The 19,388-nt window shown below is 46.4% G+C and overlaps 1 protein-coding gene across 1 annotated transcript; it reads right to left on the bottom strand.

Annotated features, from left to right (window-relative positions):
* Positions 1-5,616: 5,616 nt before the first annotated feature.
* Positions 5,617-9,937, bottom strand: LOC101080152 (inositol hexakisphosphate kinase 2). Its single transcript, XM_003973168.3, has 5 exons — positions 9,307-9,937; positions 7,929-8,157; positions 7,680-7,837; positions 7,399-7,574; positions 5,617-7,314 (listed from the first exon to the last, which is right to left on the bottom strand). Exons 1-5 carry the CDS (start codon positions 9,518-9,520, stop codon positions 6,712-6,714), a joined length of 1,380 nt encoding a protein of 459 aa, XP_003973217.1. The 5' UTR covers positions 9,521-9,937; the 3' UTR covers positions 5,617-6,711.
* Positions 9,938-19,388: the final 9,451 nt, after the last annotated feature.

A 19,388-nucleotide genomic window follows, 5' to 3' on the forward strand; every position in this document is an offset into this window, starting at 1 on the left:
ATGGAGGGGATGTTCGGGCATGCAAACACGAGGAAGCTGATATATGCAGATACTGGGTTATATACGTGTTCCTCCATAGATGGAAGCTTTGCTTTAATGTCACTGTCAATAAGGCAAAAATGCTGCACTAACAAAATCAATACTGAAACTTCCAACCTGTGGTTTTTCAAAATAAAGTTTGCACGGCTGAAATGTATGATAATCCTTCAACCATTTAGTAACTAACTTTATGTTACTTGCTGGAAACCGCTTTTATGTGATGACCTTTTGCCCCCTACTAAAATATGTCGGTCATTCCGCCGTAATTCCACTAGAGGGCAGCAGTGACACGGAAATGTCCCGTCTCACTGAAACATTCTACCTCAGATTCCCCCAAAACACTCAACAGCCTCCCCACTAAGAATAAAATAATGTGCTGTCTGTGTAAGAGGTATGTCGTGCCTTAAAAGAGAGGAAAACACTACACAAAAATATATATTAAACAGCAAGACAGATTAAAAACATCTTGATTTTATCTCCTCTCTGAAAGCGTGTTTTAAATTACTGTACAATATTTGAGAGAATAGTCAGCATATCTCTGATCAGGAAATCTAATTGTCATTTTTGCCAGTAGCAAATGTCAGAAAAAATGATGCATTTTTTTTAATCAGCTCTCAGAGCACACTGACAACAGCAAAATCACAATGTCAGAGGTCAAACAGACAACCAATAGTTAGACCTTAGGCTGGCTTTTCCTTTCACAGAAAAAGGCTCTAAATTTTTTTTTTTGACAACAGCAGCCTGCTGTGTAAGACCTGGCCGTGTCGGGCGTGGGGTTGATGCTCTTTCTTAAGGTAGTGAGGATCTCAACTCTCTTCTTTTAACATCTCAAAGTTTCGACTTGTAGCTTGAAAACACACCAAAATCTGTGAGGTCTCCCTCGAGGAGGTGGTGGAGCGGAGGACGTTGACCATAGTGCAGACCGTCCTGGACAACGCATCCCAGCCCAAGACTGGGGACAAGCGGCGGAGCAGCGTTACCACTGATCCAAGTGGTGTTACGGGAGGTGGCTCCTCAGACTTTTCAGTGCCTCCACAACACTATCGGCACTAAACTGAGCTGCTCATTTATGCAGAAATTCCTGCAGAGCATTCACATTATCGCACTACAGTTCCATGGTGCTCAGTGGTTGCACAAAATGTTCACCTTTGTACATCTACCTTTGCTGCATCTCTTTAAAGAACCACTTCACAATCACACTGTTTATAGTGTTTGAGCATGTACTTATTTTCCTGTGGGATTAATAAAGTCATCTGTCTGTCTGTCTGTCTGTCTGTCTGTCTGTCTGTCTGTCGGGCCGTCCGCCTGTCTCTTGTTGCTTCAAGAACATGTATATAACCTCCCCCCCCCACCCCCCGACTCAAAGGACTGTTGCTGACGGCTGATATAACATAATTATTGAACACTGAAATCCTTCCAATTGAACAGTAAAACTTGTTTTTCCAACCAAATCATCTAGACTCGTTTAATTCTCTGTTTAATCGCCGCCCTTCTGTCTTCTGCCAATTAAAGCCCCTCCCTGTAATGTTTAACGGTTAAAAATAACCTACGCCGCGTCTTTAATCTGCTGGGGCCATGAATCCAGAATAACTGCTTAACTGCGAATCCTTGAACTGGGAGGGTAAAGCAGAGTTCGGGTGCTCTGGGTAGACCACAATCTGTTGTCTTATCACGCCACGATGCTGTCTTGTCGTCAAGGTTCCGTGGGAGTGGCGGGGGGGGGGCGGATCGCCTCGAGCCAATGGGCAGGAGTGAAGAGTCACAAGATCACCACGAGGCAGCTGAGTATGGGGACGTTGAGGGTTTAGCTTTACCCTCCTGGTTTCTGTCCTCTGCCACTCAAAACAATACATCTGTAACTGGTGGTTTACTGGCATCCACTCGGCTTTGATGTCTGATTCAAAACTTCATTGCTCCGTTTTAATAAAGACAAAAGCTATAAAGAGAAGCTGTTGTTTGACTTCAGACCTTCTGTAAATCTCCCTGCAGGCAACTGGTGGATTTAATGGGTTCTGTAATCCTCCGTTGGGATAGAGCGGACAGAAGAACAGCGAGTTCCCGACCTGCTGCGCCATAAATGTCCACAGATTAAAGACATCTTCTCACAGAGCTGCAGAGGGTTAATGAGGAGCAGCTTTAAATAAACAAGACACGCCTGATCCTCTAATGGAAATATGGAGGAGAGCAAATCAAAACAGTCTCGACCCACTTGTTGTTTACAGGTTAGTGGACAAGAGAGCCAAAGCCCTGAATGCACAGCTGCTCCGCGAGATACCACAGGGTGACGTATGTGCAGCTGCGCTCTGAGCTAAATGCTAATCAGCCAGCTAACATGCGCACGTTGTCTCTGTGAGATATTCTCCTCCTTTCACTCTGGCTGTTGTTTAAACAACAACAACAACAATGTGCTTGACGCAATTCAACATTTGGTGACCTAGGAGGAGAAGCCTGAACGTGTGAAGTTTAGAACAACAGCACATAAGATCTCTGGAAATAATCTCTGGTGAAATAAGCCACTATAAAAGTGCACCTGAAAACTGCTTAAGGTGTTTTTTATCTGCTATTATTAAAAGGTCACATGACACAATGAGATGTGTGGTGGAGAAACCTGCTACAACCTCTTAATTAGAAAATAATCTTGTCGGATAACTGCGTGACACACACATGGGTCCGCTCAGAGCCTCTGCCATGAGTCACATCTCCTTCATATAGAGGTTCTGATCCATGTATGGACAAACCAGGAGCCAGACGTGGTCGAGAACTGGACAATCCCAGTGACAGGAAACTCCCAGCAGGAGCTTACCACCCTCGGCTGGACCGCGGTCACCAGGCCCGATCCAGTCTCGTCCAGACGGTGAAATGCATACTCACGGCTGCCCGGCGCGTCTCGTCTGGGTTATTTTAGGCGCAGACTCCGGCGAATGCGCATGTGCAATTACGTGGATCCAAATGCTTTTAACGACTTGGCCTCTTTTCTGAAGCAACACAGGCTGCTGAATCACTGAATGAGCTCGAAAACACAGTCGACTGCCTATTATTTGTCCTTTCCTGGTGTCGCAGTTTTATTAGAACCATGTTACCATGGTTACGACTTCTCTTTGCTCACATCAGACAGGTTATTCAGGATCCAAATGTTAAATAAATCCTAAAACAAGCCTTGCAGCTCCCAACAAGCTTGACGCTGTACTGCAGGTATCAGCAGATTCGGTGTTATGGGGTAAACGTGCTGATGACCTTGCACGAGTCCTTATCACCTCTGAGACTGTTCTGTAGTCAAGAGGGAAAAAAAACACAACATCACTGGGACCAAAGCCAAAAAGCCAAAAAAGAACAACGCGTTTACTTGTACGTGTCATAAATTCTGCAATCCTGGACGTCGGCCGCGCGCTGAGATTACGTGAACGGTCTTTCTGATCAGGGTTCAAGGAGAGTTGCGTAACAGACGGCGGCGGCCTCAGAACCTGCCACATGCGGTGTGTGGTCCTCGGTCTCGCGGTAGTTTGGTGGCTCAGGCGGGTTGTTTTTTGACGTCTGCAGCCTGTGATTTCCCCTACAGGCGCACACTCACCTTCCAAGAAAAGACCCAGTTATTATGGTTGGCCCTCGCGTCACCGTGGAGCCGTTGACATGGCCGCTGGGTGGTCGGATGTCGCCGTTTCTTTGGGCGTTGTACCAGGCCGTGTGTGCGCATGGTAGATCGGGGAGGGTGATATGGGCTGGAAATTAGCAACAGGGAGCTGAGAAACTATCTGGGTAGTCTGAGATGTTCTTGGAGGATCTTGGAACATCCAGCGGCTGCATTTTGGACCAACCGATGACTGGTCCAGCTTGAGACAGTGTTTGTCCGACCTAAATCTGACACTCAGAGTCCTTCACCTTGGCCGACAGCCTCAGAGGCAACTTTGACCCCTGACTTAATCTGTCAAACCCGAAGGTGCTGTTAATGTGTGTCTGGATGTATGGTCCGGTTGAGGACCCCGGGGGGCCACAGAGAAACAAGACACTCATTAAAAAGTTCAGGTCTACCAAACATGACAACCAGTCCTGTTTCCACAAAGACAGAGATAATTAGACCCCAATCGTGCCTTGATATCATACAAACAATGCGACAAAGTTTCCAGGGACTCTTTACAGTCTGCATCTGCTGGCGTGCAACACTGTACATTGTCTGCAGAACAATGAAAAGAAAAGTTATGGTTCTTAAAATACAGCCCAACGGCAATCATAAGGGACCTGAGATGGATCCTTGGGGGACGCCACGAGATAGATGGAGCAGGGAGGAGGGGACGTCCCCAAGCAAACGCAGAATGGAACAAAACTCTTTTAGAAATGCGTGAAGGAGACAGACAAGGAGAGAGGAGTGGAAGAACAAGAGGAGAACAAAGGCAGGGAGAAAAGGAGAGAACACCGACCTCCCCCGTTCTGTTGGACTGGTCGGGTCCCCGGAAACAGTGGCGCCGCATTACATCAGACAGGTATGTTTGCAACCTTCGCGCGGTGCCACCAGACCTCCTGGTGACAAACACAAAGTGTGCACCAGAGCACTATCGCCTGTGTGAGACTTATCACAGCAGCTCTTACATCACGGCTCGCTTTACTGGGGACTATCAGTGTTTACTGCAGTACTGCACAGAACCACACAGCTGACCTGCGTCATAACACAACCTGTTTTTCAACCAGATAAGCGGATAATATCTTCACTTTACAGATGCAGGGTAAACGGAGATGCTACAAGTGTGTTTTTACAGAGGGATCCGACTAAGGCCCAGACAATAGGGACTAAACACACGGTACAATCAGGGGTCTTCAGTGAAAGTGTGTGAGCTGTAGGTCTGCAGATATTTTTGGGCTCTGATCCAACCCACACACTTCCTGTCTCTTGCTTTCACTTGTCTCTTTTCTCGCTGAGCTGCAGTAAAACAGCTGGCGACAAAAACACTGTTTTCAGGAAATCCTGTTAGTCCGGAGGTCCGCTGGGGCCTTTGGGAGCGTTTCGCTGGGATGTATTCGCCACATTGCATGAGAAAATTGAACATAAATGTGGATGCGGTAGCCAATTTGCTCTGTCTTTTACACAATCTTTTAAACATTTCTCAGCCATTAACCAGTGATCTGATGCGTGATACCAACATGAATTCGCCCCCTCGTGCTTCCCATGTTTTCTACTGTAGAGTCCTTGAAAACATCTTAACTGCCTGGCTCAGCGCATTTACCAACACCGGTAATCTTATTAGGAACTACTACGAAGAAGCTGATCTGGCTCTTGACAACAACCCTCCTTGCTGTGGAGTTCAGGGTTTTAGAGGTCACCCGAGTTTTGTTTTTTTTTCCTTCATTGGGAGTTGTTTGTGCAAGTAGCTGCTGCTAATGCTTTGTAATCCTTCCTTCTTACCGCTTGAACATGAAGTTTTCTCCTCTTGTTTGAAGTGCCTAATCCCAGACCCGGTGCAGATCAGTCCCCGATATCGCGACCGATCGGAAACCGTAGCCAAAGGCCTACGATAAACCACTTAATGACGACCTTTGTAGAGACGATGACGCAGGCGAGGCAAAGAACATATAAGAAGTGCGACTGGAGCTTTTAACACAAAAGAATGCCTTTATTTTTCAAGACAGTGATAACACACAGGTATACAAGAGGGAGCGATCCCTGCAATATAAAATAACAAATGTATAACAGAACAGAACATTTGAAGTGGTAAAATGGAATGTAGCCATCTCCATGTTTTTTTGTTTTTTTTTAATTTTATTTAAACAAATCTTTCAAATAAATAGTCTTTGTAGCCTAATGTCTATAATTCATATATTCACTCTGAGGTTCAGGAATGAAGAAGAAAGAAAACAACAACAACAAAGACTGTAATAAAACATGTTTTTCATCCCCTCATCACAAAAAAGTGATTATAGGCAAAAAGGTACATGGGAAAACCATTGACAAAAGGCAGATCCCTTTTTAGATGCAAATATCCTTGTTTCTCCACCATAAAGTGTAAAATACAAGTGCTGGGTGGACTTGCAATCAGTGTCTGTTACAAGAGATACCAATATATAAAAAAAAGTCCTTCTCTGGCTGTTGTTAACTGCTACAAGGCTGCTAAGCTAGCAACCAAGATTAGCTTGTACAGTCACTGTACTAATGTGCTATAGGGGAAAGGCAGCCCAGATCCCACCTCAACCAGAAAACGAGAAACGGTCAGACCACAGGTAAAGCACCACATAGGGCTCCTTTTACACACGAGCCCGTTACATTTATCTCTGCCTCGCTCCTTCTCTCTCAGAGAGAATTTAACAATAAAGAAACTTGCTGTACCAGAGGAGTTTAAGAGTAGGAGGGTCTGGAGACGCTAACGGGAGGTCCTGCCGATGGAACACCGCCCCCCGCAGGACTCTCTCCCGCCACTTAAAACAAAGAAAAAGGGGCAGTCTCTGAAAGAGAAAAGTGCATCTGAGGGCTCAGGTAGCCCGGTCCTCCAGCAGGTGAGGGAGAGCACAAGAACGACCCCACGGGCTCTCGCCAGATGCAGATACTGGTGCTCCCTCCGTGTGAGGGAGGGTCAAACCTCCCCCTGCGGGGACATAAGGGCAATGCACCTCAGAGAAATGCAGCTAGCGCTCTGCTAACCCGGCTTCTGCCGCGCTTCTAATTCAAACCACAGTGATCCGAGCGCGGGATCATTCAGTACTGTGATCCTCCAGCTGGGAGATGATGGTGACCAGGTTCTGGAGGCCGAAGATGAAACCACTGTCCTGACCTTCGTGCACCACGCTGTCTTCTCCGTAGTGCCGACAGGTGGTGTGAGCAAAGTCGATCATGCGCACGTCCACCGCTGGGCTGCTGCTCTCTCCTGGGCTGTGGGAGGAGCGACCGCCGCCGCCGCCATTGCTGCTTCCTCCGGTGTTGCCGCCCGCCGAGGAGGAACGAGGGAACCCAAAAGCCCCCTCTTCTTCCTCCTCTTCCTCGTCCTCTTCTTCATCAGACGGCTCATCCTCATCCCCATCTTCCCCGCCTCTGTGCCTGGGTCTACTGGGAGTTCTGGGGGGATCTCCATCGTAGATGATGAGCAGGGAGCTGGAGTAGAAGCGGTAGGACTCGCACGCCTCCAGGGCAGCTTGCATCTCCCGGAGGCGTCGCAGCACCGGAGACAACAGCTCGCGGCGCAGGCGACAACCATCGTGAAAAAACTGGTAGAGGGCTTCTTTGAAGCCGGCGAGGGTCAGCTTACGACCGTGGTACTTATTCATGAACATCAGCTGGCCCACGTCCGACTGGTACACCTGCAGGTCACGCAGAAGAACCATGAATACGTGTTCACATAGAAACATTAACAGTGCACGTTGGTGCGCGCCTCCTCGCTGTACCTGCATGCCACAGAGACGCACTCCAATAGACGCCGAGGTGCTCTGCTGACACTTGCGAATCTGATTGGCTTTCTTCTCCTCCGATGCATCGTCCCCATGTTGGCGAGTTCCCATTTTCAAGTCTAAGACACACGGAACCTTGTAGCTCCATGTCAGATTCTCCAAAAGGATAAATTCTATAAAATCGGGTCAAGGGTCGTCAACAAAAGAGCTTAGAATACACATGCTGATTTGAACTGAATGGCCCTAGTTCTCTCCTCTGCACGGGAGTGGAAGGATACTGTATTGGTTACGGTGCTTCGCGTTCTCCTTCATCCTCTGCAAGTGCTGCTGATGACATTTGAGACTCCAGGGGTTGTGTTTGATCTGTGGCACCATGTTTCCCTTCTCCAGGCTGAAGTAGAGAACCTCCGGCTGTTGCATCTCATCGCGGTTATAACTGCAAAGGCAACACGGGGGAAACCGTCACCGAGCTCGTCGATAAAGCGCCTCGTAGATTCTGAAAATAGCGACCGGAGAGGCGCACTCACCTCATAATCTTGTCGTCTTTGCGGCAGTGTCGCGCCCTCTCCTTGCTGTAGATGTCATCCAAGTGCAAAGGAGAGTGCTTCTTATTGCTCCATTTCAGTATCTTGCTCTTGGGCTCGCAGTCTGTAGAGGGGTCCTTGTTCTCCAGGTCGCCTGACTCGCTGCGAAGTGGATAGGCGATGAGGCACAGGTTCCCCTCCTCATCCTCTTCAAAACTGACGGATACGACGCCTGAGAGAAGGCCAAACATTAACTCAGTTTAAACCGGTCAAACAATTACAGCCACATGCACAAACACCTACATTCTAGCCAGGAACCTTTTGCCATTTTGTTATTTTTTAAATCTAGCTGTAAAAAAATGTTCCTTAAAGTTAAGCAGCCCACTTAGATATAGTTCATTAAACAGACATGAAACAAAAATTATATATTATTATTAGCAGACCCCAATATACACCATCGTAAGCCCCTACATGGCCCCCTGTGGCTCTCCCAGTTCTACAGTGGGGGTGGGGGTGGGTGTCGCAACGATGCTAACGTCAAAGGGATCAAAGCCGATGGCCGCGAAACGCTGCAGAGACGTGAGCGTGCAACGCCCAGCAGCTCAAATCGCGGGTGTCGACCTGTAGATTTGAGACAGGTGGACATTATAAGAGGCATCAGAGAAGGTCGGACGGCAGCCGGGAGGCTCTCGTGTCCTGCCTCCTTCCGCAGCAGGTCTGATGTCACGCGCGCTGACATCACCATCCTGGAAGGCCCGACCTCTCACGTCTGCGGTGCCATCAGGCCACCTCCGTGAGTGTGGGAACTCATGAGTCACTCCAGATTTACAACATGTTGAGACAAAACTATCTACACTGGTTCCTGATTAAAGGGAACTTTTAGGGTCAAATGTGCTGGATGAGTCAATCCTTCTTATATGCAAGAATGTATGTTTTGTATGTTTGCATATATCAGAAATGTGGACCCGTTCACATCTTTCTATGGCGCAAATTAAAATTGGCATGGAATTCTCCCTAATGTAAAGCTCCTCAGATGACTTGTAATTAGCTCCATCTGAGGTCTATTGCATTTATTTTAAATCCATGGGAAACTAGATCTCATCCTAAACCCGATCTGCCCTTAAACCCCAGATGACGCATTTGAGGACACGGCCCGTTCGGATGCTCATACAATTCATAGCGGAAGAAATAATACGAAATGTTCTGCTTTCTATTTTAGCTTTACACAGACCTCATCCAAATAATCCGATCACGAAAAGATGATGCTTAGAAACACAGCGCGCGCTCACATATCCGAAGATATTTGACGCTTTCAGCACAAATCCGAGGATTAAAGCGAAACAACAAACAGCTAGGCTTTACTTTAGAACAGGGCTCTTACCTTTATACTGGGGAGTGAACTTCCTCATCTCTGTAGGAAGGCTTTTGTAGAACTGGTGCTCCCGGGGGATGAGAGGCTTGCAGATTGTTTGCTCGCCGAATCGTAGCACGCAGGAGTGGCCTCCTACCTGGTGCACGAAGGGTTCAAGCATCACCCCTTTTCCGGGATACGGAGTCCCATCCGCCTGCATGAGGGCTTCCAGAGCGGGACTCATCCTCACTCCGCATTGGATAAATGACCTGTGGGGACCCACTTCGGTCGGGAGGCAAGAGGCTCGGCCGCTGGTTTCGCTCCCTTCGGTCGGGAGGCAAGAGGCTCGGCCGCTGGTTTGGCTCCCTATCCTCAGGCTCTTCGCTGTCGGTCCACACGGGGGCGCTACTGCAGAGCTGCTCGAAGGTGAACAAAGGCCTGACGGAAGGACAGCGGCAGCGACAAAATCCCTTATTTCCCCTTCTCTTCTTTGTAGGACAGGCTCTATAATACTCCTTTTACGCTAGACGCTATTCGTGTTTTCATGGGTCACAAATGGCGATATGTACAGCTTTAAAGAAATTTTAAACGTTTGACAAGCGCCGTACGAAGAGACCCGCACCTCCACTAGCTCTTGGCGAAACTGACGTCGGGGCTGAGCTTCCTGCTAAAAACACGGCACCGGAGCCGATAAACCCCGCCTCCCCCGAGCAGCAGCCAATCAGAAGGCTGTATCTGTGCCTGGGTGGAGACCAGTTACCAACAAGAACATCCTGCAAACAAAAGAGGAAGGAGAGAAAAGAGGGGGGGAGGGGAGGACGACATAAACACAACACCGAGGGGAGAAAATGTATCTAAAGTTTAGTTGTTGTGGTGCTCGTGACAGTCGCTCAAATTTTAATTCGTCGTATGCAACCTTTAATGCTGCAGCTGTGGCGATTTAAAATTAGTGGGCATGGAAATAGCACGTAGCAAACAGCACCTCCTTGCAGTTCCTTTAATGTGTCTGTTGCTCACATGCCCAATGTTCAATTTAGAATCGGAGAGAAATGATTTTCCATGACACAAACAAGAACAGGCTAAAAGCCTCTTATTAACTGACTCTAAATTTGCTCACTGATCAGGCTGCAAACTGCATGTACAGTAGACGGGCGCCGAAGGGCTTAGCAAAGCATAAAGGCATCGCTCAAAATACTGATGTTTCATAAATAGCAATTGTTTTTGTCATTAGTTTAAATGTAAATGTTGAATGCCATCTGCTGCAGCCTCTTGGAGGTTGCTGTGCAGATTCAGGCTCCAGATGTGCAGATTCTGGCTCCAGATGTCTCAATCGTGTGCTTCCTCTATCGTTGTTGTGTTATTTCTTTTTAATAATTCAAAGTTTGATCCCACATCAAGCCAATTCTATTAAATACTGCAGTAAAAAAGCCGATCTGCATATCATCATCAGACAATGTGTTTACCAGTACGAACACAATTATGAGAACCCAACTGAAGCTTTGGAAATGACGTAACTGCACATTTTCTTTCTGACGACAAATAACGTGATTTGTATATAATGACTCAGGACCTGTTACTGGGGCAGTGACTCGAGTTGGACCACTATAACTACAGTTTGTCCTGTCTGGCAGCGTGGGTAATTCAGAATAATTCACGGTGTAGGTGATGGGAGATTGCTGTTTACCAGCAAAATGAAACTTTCCATCAGCAAATTTTACAAGACGTTGATTATAAAGCAGCATAAGCTCATAGCCTGGTGGAATTTGAGTGAGGGAAAAAATCTTTTCATACTGGAGGTCAGCTGCAGAGTGCAACCTTGAATGTTTAGACTAATACACTGCAGGCTCACACAGTGAAAGAAGTTCCCACAGAGAGCAGCTCACAAGGTCTGTGGAACAAGTGACGTGAGTGGTGGTGTGTGTTCGAGGATTTGTTAGGATTATCTTGAGGAACCAGGTCCCTTTAACACAAGAACGAACCCTGGTGAAACCACGTCAGAGCATCGTTTACATGACAGAGGGAATCAGTTTTGGTCATCTTTGAGTCCATTAATTATCTCTTAAAAACACAGTTGTTAAACTGGAGTGTGAGCCGCAGTCTGTCTAATGATGGTAACTGGTGTGTCAGGATGCTGACGTCCGCAGGCTCCTGTTCAGGTCACTGCACACCATAATCAGACGCTAATCTCTGATGTTCCAGTTCAGTGCTGGGATTACAAACCGGAGGATCGGATCCCGGTATCGGTGCTTGAAGATACAACGTTTCCTCTGGTCCACCGCTGTCGATACTTCATCATGGACTGGTGGGAATCGTGGGGCCAAACAGAACAAATACAGTGATTAATTTGAATGAACTCACAGGCATTTGTGTGTTTGTCTTTTTCATTGCTTATTTATACAAAGGTGTATGAAAATCAATTTTATGAACTACTTTTTTTTTTTTGGAAGACTCAATATCTTTTCTTGCTTGGTCACCCCAGCCTTGCTGGTGCATCAATGTTATGTCAGCTCTGATGGGCATCCCCTGTCCTGTCATGGGTCCATGCTCCAGGACAATAGATTCAGGCTGCACCAACAGGCCCTCAAAGCAACTATGAGGTGATGTAATGTCCAACTCCCTCCTCTGTACACCAGCAATGGGGGCATCTGGAATCCCCCCCCCCCCCACTCCCTCAAAAGTCAGTCTGCTCAGATGCAAAAGTATTTACATTTAAAATGACAAATGATAGAAAAATTGTGATTTCCGTATGTTATACATGAAGGTACAATCTGCTAACAAATCTGTCTATATGTTGCTCTGGTGGAATGTCTGATACAGCAAAATATTTTTCAGGCTAGATGAAACTAATTGAAACTTTTCCTCTGAACCGAATCTCTTTGATGAATTCATAATTATATCTGACTGGAAGGAGTTGGCTCAGTCGTTTGGCTGGTTTGAAAGTCTGAGTTCCAGCCATGTGTGTCCCGTCTCAACAGTAAGACCTTGTTTAGTTTCGGTTTTGTTTATCACTCGACTCAGAATGGTAATCTGGGTCCTACCACACTGATAAATTCAAAATCCAGCACCCTTAGATAAGTGTGAATTGGGCACGGTGTGACGCGGCGCTGCTACACTGGTCCAGAGAACGTGTTAGCATGCTGATAGCCATAATTTGGCTCTGCTCCTCTCAGTGGTTCAGCCTGTTCTTTGTCAGTCAATCAGTTAGTTCATGTGAAAAGTCTGTACAGACAAAATATAAATATGTGTGATGGAACCGCTGCTAATGTAACTACTGTATGTCATACGTCAAGGTAATTCTCAGTTAATGCCCATGTTCCTAAACTGACAAATGGAGATATTTTGTTTCCAAAGAAGGAACTATTTTGTTCCTGTTAAGTGTCAAGTTCACCTGTTTTGCAAAGGCAAATGTTTCATGTACCTGTGATGTCAGGCGCTCAATGTGGCGCTCTAGAGGGACTCGGAAAGATAAGATGAGACCATCACCTGATAGCATGAGAGCTATGCAGTGGCTGAATAGGTGGAATTCACCAAAATATGCCGGTGGAGTTTTGAGCGGAGTCACTGCTCAGGAAACAAGAAACAGTCAGAGAATATTGGATCTTTAATGGCAGCCAGAATCCCAGAGGAAGGAGTTATACACTGACGCATACAAATGATACAATTTTCAAAGGATTCTATACAACTTGGGTCCTCCAATGTTGGTATTCTTTATTTAAAAGTAATGCACACAAACCTTATTAGAACCTTATTAGAACAGACTAGGACACAATGTTTGCCATACATATAGCTTAACATATGCTCAGTTCAATCACATCTAAATTAAGCTTGCCTTAAATTAGTTTTTCATCTGTTACTTCCCTGAACTGCACTGAACCTCGTTTAAAAGTGAATCTTAACTGTGGCTGTGCACTGACTCCCAGGAAGCGAAAACAGAAAACTCAGGGAGCTAATTTCCCCAAAATTGGTAAAAAAAAAAAAAATTGAAAAAAGACAACTGATCCCTCATAGAAGATGAGGTTTACGCTTTCTTCCACCAGAAACGCTTCCAGGGGCAAATCTCAGGCCCAAAGAGTGCCTGGAAATCCTTGTGATACATTGGGGAAATCAAAACACGAACTTGAAATCTCGTTTCTCTGTTTCTTACTCCTCCCACTCATTCCCAGACACGTGAGTGGGGGGGGGGGGGGATGCTGCTGCCAGAGAGAGCAAGGGGACGGGCCACAAGTTTTAAGAGCCCTCTTTATGCAGTAAAGCGTGTTGATAGTGATCAGCGTTGTTGCAGGCGGACCCAATGCCGACTCAAGGGCAGCCTTGTTTACATTGGCATTCCCCAAGGATATTCACGTTCCTCCAGAATTCCCCTTTGCTCGTAACGGAAAGAAATGCAGGCCCGTCGCATGATCAAAGAATGCTGACGATGGTGGTGGGGGTGTCACCTGCTGCCGTGATAAAACACATCACTGAATGCCTTCTGGCACATTAGCAACATGCAGGTATTAATGTGTGTGAGACTCGGACCCTCCCCCAGCAGAACTAAAACAAGGGTTCGAACAATGGTGAGTCAGTGAATAGATAAGTCTGCTCAAACAATAAATGTGACTGTAAAACGTGAGCTGCACGAGGAAGTAAACAATCCGCTAGCTTCCTGGATGAATGGTGCCCGCCTACAGGCGTACGTATCACCAGACCTTGTCAGACAGCAGAAACCTCCTGTTGTTTACACAGGGAGGGGTTTATCACACAACGGGTGCAGGACGATAATCCTGGAGTGTGCAGGCACGCAGTGTTTGATGGATCACACAACTACCTTTTCTACTGATTTGCTGCACCTTGAAGTACGGTTTTAACCCCCGCATTCTTCACATTCCTCCATAAACCAAAACGTGTCACCGTGCTGCTGGAGTGGTGCACGGTGGCGCAGGAGAGGAGGGACCGCCATGCTGGGGGGGGGGGCTTGAATCTGACCTGTTCAAGGACAGCCTTGAATTGGAGACCTGCTGCAGGGACCTGCAGCGGAAAATGCAAGTGTTGACATCTGATCCCGGCACGCCTGTGGGGGTGCAAGTACCCGACCCACTTTAAAGGAGGCAGCTGACCGCTCCTCTGAGGTCGGCAGGAGGGGGCAGGAATTTGTTGGAGGTGGCGACCTCACGTGATAACTGATGTAAAAAGGCCTCTCACGCCGGAACCGCACCACGGTTTCAGCATGACTGACAGGTTTTGAGGGAGGCCACGACCTTCATCTCTGGTGCTGCTGTGCTCATCTTCATCAGCAGGGAATAATTATATGGTTTCATTCAGTGGCACGGCCCAGTTTCTGCTCCCCATGGATCAATGCAGATTTAGCCCTGGCCCGTCACCATGGGAATGGGTTCGGAAGCATGCTGTGTTCATGTGTGAGCAGCTTGGGAAGAGACAGAGGATTCTTTGGATAGTTAGGAAGAAAAGGCTCATGTTTCTCCAATGAAATTCACCTGAAAAGCATTAAGGCAAAAACCATTTGGACTGCATTTTGTTCTTATCTAACATTTTAAGTAAACACATGCAAAGACTCCCATCCACCTCTGGTTATACAACCTGCAGCTATTTTAGCTTTGCCTCAATGAACTCTAGGTTAGAGTTGAAAATATGGTTCCCAACATTTATCTCGACCTCTAGTTAACCTTTAGGTTCTCTCGAAGCTGGCACCTCATGTCTGCTGCATGTGTTTGGCCCATGTCCCATTCACCTGTCCAGGACAGATAGGCCCATATCCTTTGTTTTGCACACACTTTCAGGGATTTTACTCAGAAAGCAGATAAATAATTCACCCCCACTGAAGGTTTTTATTCAGTCAGTTGAAAATAACATTCATAAAATGGCTGTTTTATTGCAAGATCATGCGATGCAGATGGATTCTTCTATAGTTCGAGTTTCCCTTTGACACAATAATCTTTTGTATTAATTTGATATATGTCGAGTGAGGAAGACTTGGCACAGCTACATTTTTTTGTGATATTGCAGCGTTTAGCCTAAGCGCCGTTATCGTGAGGTTAAGGAACAGAATCCACTTTACTTCCAAACTTCCGAACAAACACAAAACAACATCCTCTCGGCTAAAATAAGTCTATTCATTCAGCCTGTTTCTAAATTAAAGCGTTGTCATGAGCTCATGCTTATTGTTGAGCAATAAAATTTATTTCATTCCCTAAAACCGCTCTGGGCGGAGTCTGTTCTGGGAAAGAAAACAAACCGAGTAACCTCGCTGCCTCGAGTCAAACAGGGTCGAACATGTGTAGCTTATCTCTGTTATCTTTTTTAAAAAACGGCGCTCCGTTTACGGCATCGTAAATATCAACCGCTGTCGATCCTGAATCAAATCCCCCGTCAGATTTATTGTGGAGAGAATGAAACACCACCGTCGTGTTTGTAGCGCACTGTACATTAACAGGTTCCATATGGCCCAAACACTGGGAGGGCAAAAAAGGGTCAGCTTTCTGTAAACAGAACCTCCCCCTTGTGCAAGACATCACATGTTACTGAGAACCATAATATTTTGATTTTTCTTTACATTCGCTTACCCTCTCCTTCTGCCTCTTGCACACACACACACACACACACACACTCTCACACACACAGACACGCACACAGAGACACACACACGCACATAGACACCCAAAACAAACACGTGCAATTCAAATAAAGCAAAAATTGACAGAGTTCATAACCGAGCTGTTAAAAAGTAGCAGTCCTCCACATTAGCCTTTAATGGAGAGTTAACATGGAAAACTGAGACGATGGAAGCAGGCAAACATGTGTCTGCACACTGACAGAGGATTGGAGTCGTTGTTGTTCCCTGTAGAAGGTCCTTATAGCTCCCCAGTGCTTCCCCTATAAAGCGCAGACGATTTCCAGGAAAAGCAGGATAAACATCTGTTAAAAGTCAGGATCCAGACTCCTCCCAGCTTGGCTGTACAGCAAGAATATGTTTTCCTTTGCAGTCTTGGCTTTGGGGAGTTGCCCTGCAGCACATTGCAGGCATGTGTGCGTGCCTGTGTTTGTGCAGATGTGCACATTCTATAGAGAGGACAGAGCGAATATCAGACGCTAACTGCGTTATGCAACAGCCCAGTAAATCAGTTGCTACGGTATTTAAGACTTATGACTTGACAGAGAGGACCGAGTGTTCAGGAACAGGCGCCCTGGCTGTAGCTGTGCAGCCACCACAATTGGTTCATGTGTGTGTAAAGCCAGACAGATTTACCAGGTGGGAAACAAGTCCAAAAGATATCAAGTGGAACATCATCCTCCTGCATGCAGATGTTGCCGTGCTGCACTCGACTGTGAGGTCTCAACGGTCACGGCTACCCACAAACGCTGTCACTGTAGCCTAGAGGCCGGTGGCGACGGTCTCTCGGCATGTCTGCTGTTAATGAGATGATTGGAATAACGGGGCACAATCAGGATGATGATGCACTGACGAGTTAACGCATTTAACCAACTGCAGGACGTCTGTCGCAGACGGAGAACATCGTGTTTGCTTCTTGATTCGGACTGTGGTGCTAATTCAGCAGACTTGACTTGAAAGATGAGTGTTCGGGGATCTCCCAGTTGCCAGTATTGTCAGTTAAGACCAGACTGACCGCAGCACATTAGCACCACCCATAAGGCCCGTCACTAAGGAAACCCACCAGCAGGTCTCTCGCACTTCAGACCCTCGACAACTGCAGCTACTGTGATTTTATTCTTTTTAAAAAATATTTATTGACTTTCAAAAAACAGTGGTTAGAGGGGAAAAGAAATGAGATGATAAAAGAATTTAAAAGCTGAAGCGACGGATTTCATATCTAGATTTCAGTTTGAGGCCTGAGCCTGTATTATGCATTATGCTCGTGTGCAGGGCTGAGACTCGGAGAGAGGGAAGCCAGGTTGGGTTTATTAATGTTTTAATGTTTTAATTTACACACCTTCAGCTTCAGGACGGTACCTCTATGTAGGTGCCTGTCTCAGAGCCTGCTCAGACACATGCCGAAAGATTTGGCGCAGGTGATGTGACCTAGCTTGACAGGCAGGGTGTGATAATCTTGTTTTTCTTGGAACTGGAAGAAGGGAAACATGAAAGCCACTGCAGTTTGTGCAAGAAGGGGGTCACAGGATTAGCCTATTTCTGAATGCGTCTTCAGGAACTCTTCTAGATGCTTGTGATTCTAAATGGAGACATTTACATACTGACTAACTGAAGGTTTTCCACGTAAACATGCAGGAACAATCAAACACATCAAACACATCGCTGCCGTCAAGTCAATGCCAGTATAAAAATAGGCGAGGAAACCTCGTTGCCCCTCAAGCCGCTCGTCATCGTGAAAGTGTTACACAGGAACCTCGTGTTCTTTTTCTGTGTTTTCTTTTATGTATGTACAAATGGTGGAGTCACAACAAACAGTTTGGAACATGTCGTTACGCAAACATGGGTGTTCATTTCCTGGGTGACCGGTCACAGACCGGGGCCATATTCCTGCCACCCCTGAAAGCTCCGTCTCTCTGACGTAAATGAACTCGCTGATATAAAGTTGCACGTTGCTACTATGTATATTTGAAGAGGCGGGCTTTGGCCTCAAGTCTTCCCTGGAATGCTGAAAACAGCAGAAACCCTTCAGAGGCCTTTAAGGAACCATCAATCATTTCACAGGAATAAAAAGGTCAGAATTCCTGGAAAACATTTACCGAGAACCGCTCACGTTTTGGCAGCGGTGATCCCAGCGCTGCAGACTTCGCTGGATTCACATCGTCTACGTATTCCTGAAAAACCCGAGCAGATGTAAACAGGGTGTGTCCACATGAATCTGCACTGCAGGCTATTTTGCTGGATGTTTTAAGCTGATTATAGCAGCAAGTATGAAACCTGAAGACTAAAGTGTGCACGTGTACGTACAGTAAATCATCGGTTCCCTCTTAAAGAGACGATTAACACAAACATGTATCAGAGTACAGCGTCTTAAATATAGTTCATCTACTGTTGTGAACAAACTCCTGAGCAAGTCAGTTGATCAACATAATGAATGCCATGAAATCGAAAATTACACAGGATGTATCAGGGAGGAGCCAAAATCGGAGTCATAGAGTAGCTTTAGATCATGTCTGTGATTCCTGACAATAACAATCTGAACACCAAGCTGACACTGGAAGGATCTGGGTACGAAAAATTCCTTCTGTGTCAACAGTGAATGTTTACAAAAGTGGGAAAAGTGAACTAAATCTGCTTGCTGTTATCTCCTCAGAGTTCATGTTTGCTCAGCCTCCGCAGCGTCTGAAGTAAAAGAAAGTTTCCAGTGTTGTGGGAGTAGCTCAGGCTGGCACTGATGAGCTCTTCGGGCTCGTCTGTCTGCCAGCATGGAGGCAGGCTTCACCCTCCCGGCCTGATCACGTGTCGCCGTCTACCCGCTGGTCGGCGTGCCAACTGGGCTGCTGATCGATGCAGCAGCAGACTAACCAGTGGTTTAAATGGAAGAGATTCCACACTGGGGCAAATTGATTAGCAACGACAGTGACGTCTGTTTTGTCCTCGACTCTGTTTCATGGTGACAGTTGAAATTAGCATCTGAACGTCTGGGCTGAGGGTTGATACAAAGACCCGGGCCACACGGGGACAATCGCAAGTCCCTGACTTTAATCTGTTAACGTTTTCTGGACGTCCAGTATTTTATGTAACATCCACAATGCAGGATAAAATTTTGCAGCCTTGAGTGACAGCTTTCACAGTTTTCCATGGCAACAGTATTCACTGTACCCTGGCACAGTTTTAATGGCTAAAGTCCAGAATGCTGCTGCCTTTAATCATCCAGCGAGCCAGAATGGAACACAACCATCCTCTGGTGCTGCTCCATATTATCAAAGTGACACCACGGAGCAGCTTTACAAGCTGAGTGTGAATGATGCCTGATTGTCAGACAGAGTTTGTCATATGTGGGTTAATTATCTACTTCAACAGATGCTAATTATCACAATTCGAATTCTGAATGTGATTGCTTAATTCAGGCCCAATTCACAGCTATAAAAAAAGCCCGTTGCTGTTTCACCTTCACAAACAGATCACCACAATTCACACCTGGTCGGTGTGTACGGGCTTTATAGAA

Source organism: Takifugu rubripes, chromosome 19, assembly GCF_901000725.2.
Source record: "Takifugu rubripes chromosome 19, fTakRub1.2, whole genome shotgun sequence".
NCBI lineage: Eukaryota > Metazoa > Chordata > Actinopteri > Tetraodontiformes > Tetraodontidae > Takifugu > Takifugu rubripes.

Excerpts from the sequence above, each read along its gene's own strand:
- LOC101080152 (XM_003973168.3), bottom strand. The coding sequence starts at position 9,520 with ATGAGTCCCGCTCTGGAAGCCCTCATGCAGGCGGATGGGACTCCGTAT. Across the intron at positions 8,158-9,306 it reads GTTCACTCCCCAGTATAAAG|GCGTCGTATCCGTCAGTTTT; the intron begins GTAAGAGCCCTG and ends GCCTTCTCTCAG. Across the intron at positions 7,838-7,928 it reads AAAGACGACAAGATTATGAG|TTATAACCGCGATGAGATGC; the intron begins GTGAGTGCGCCT and ends TTGCCTTTGCAG.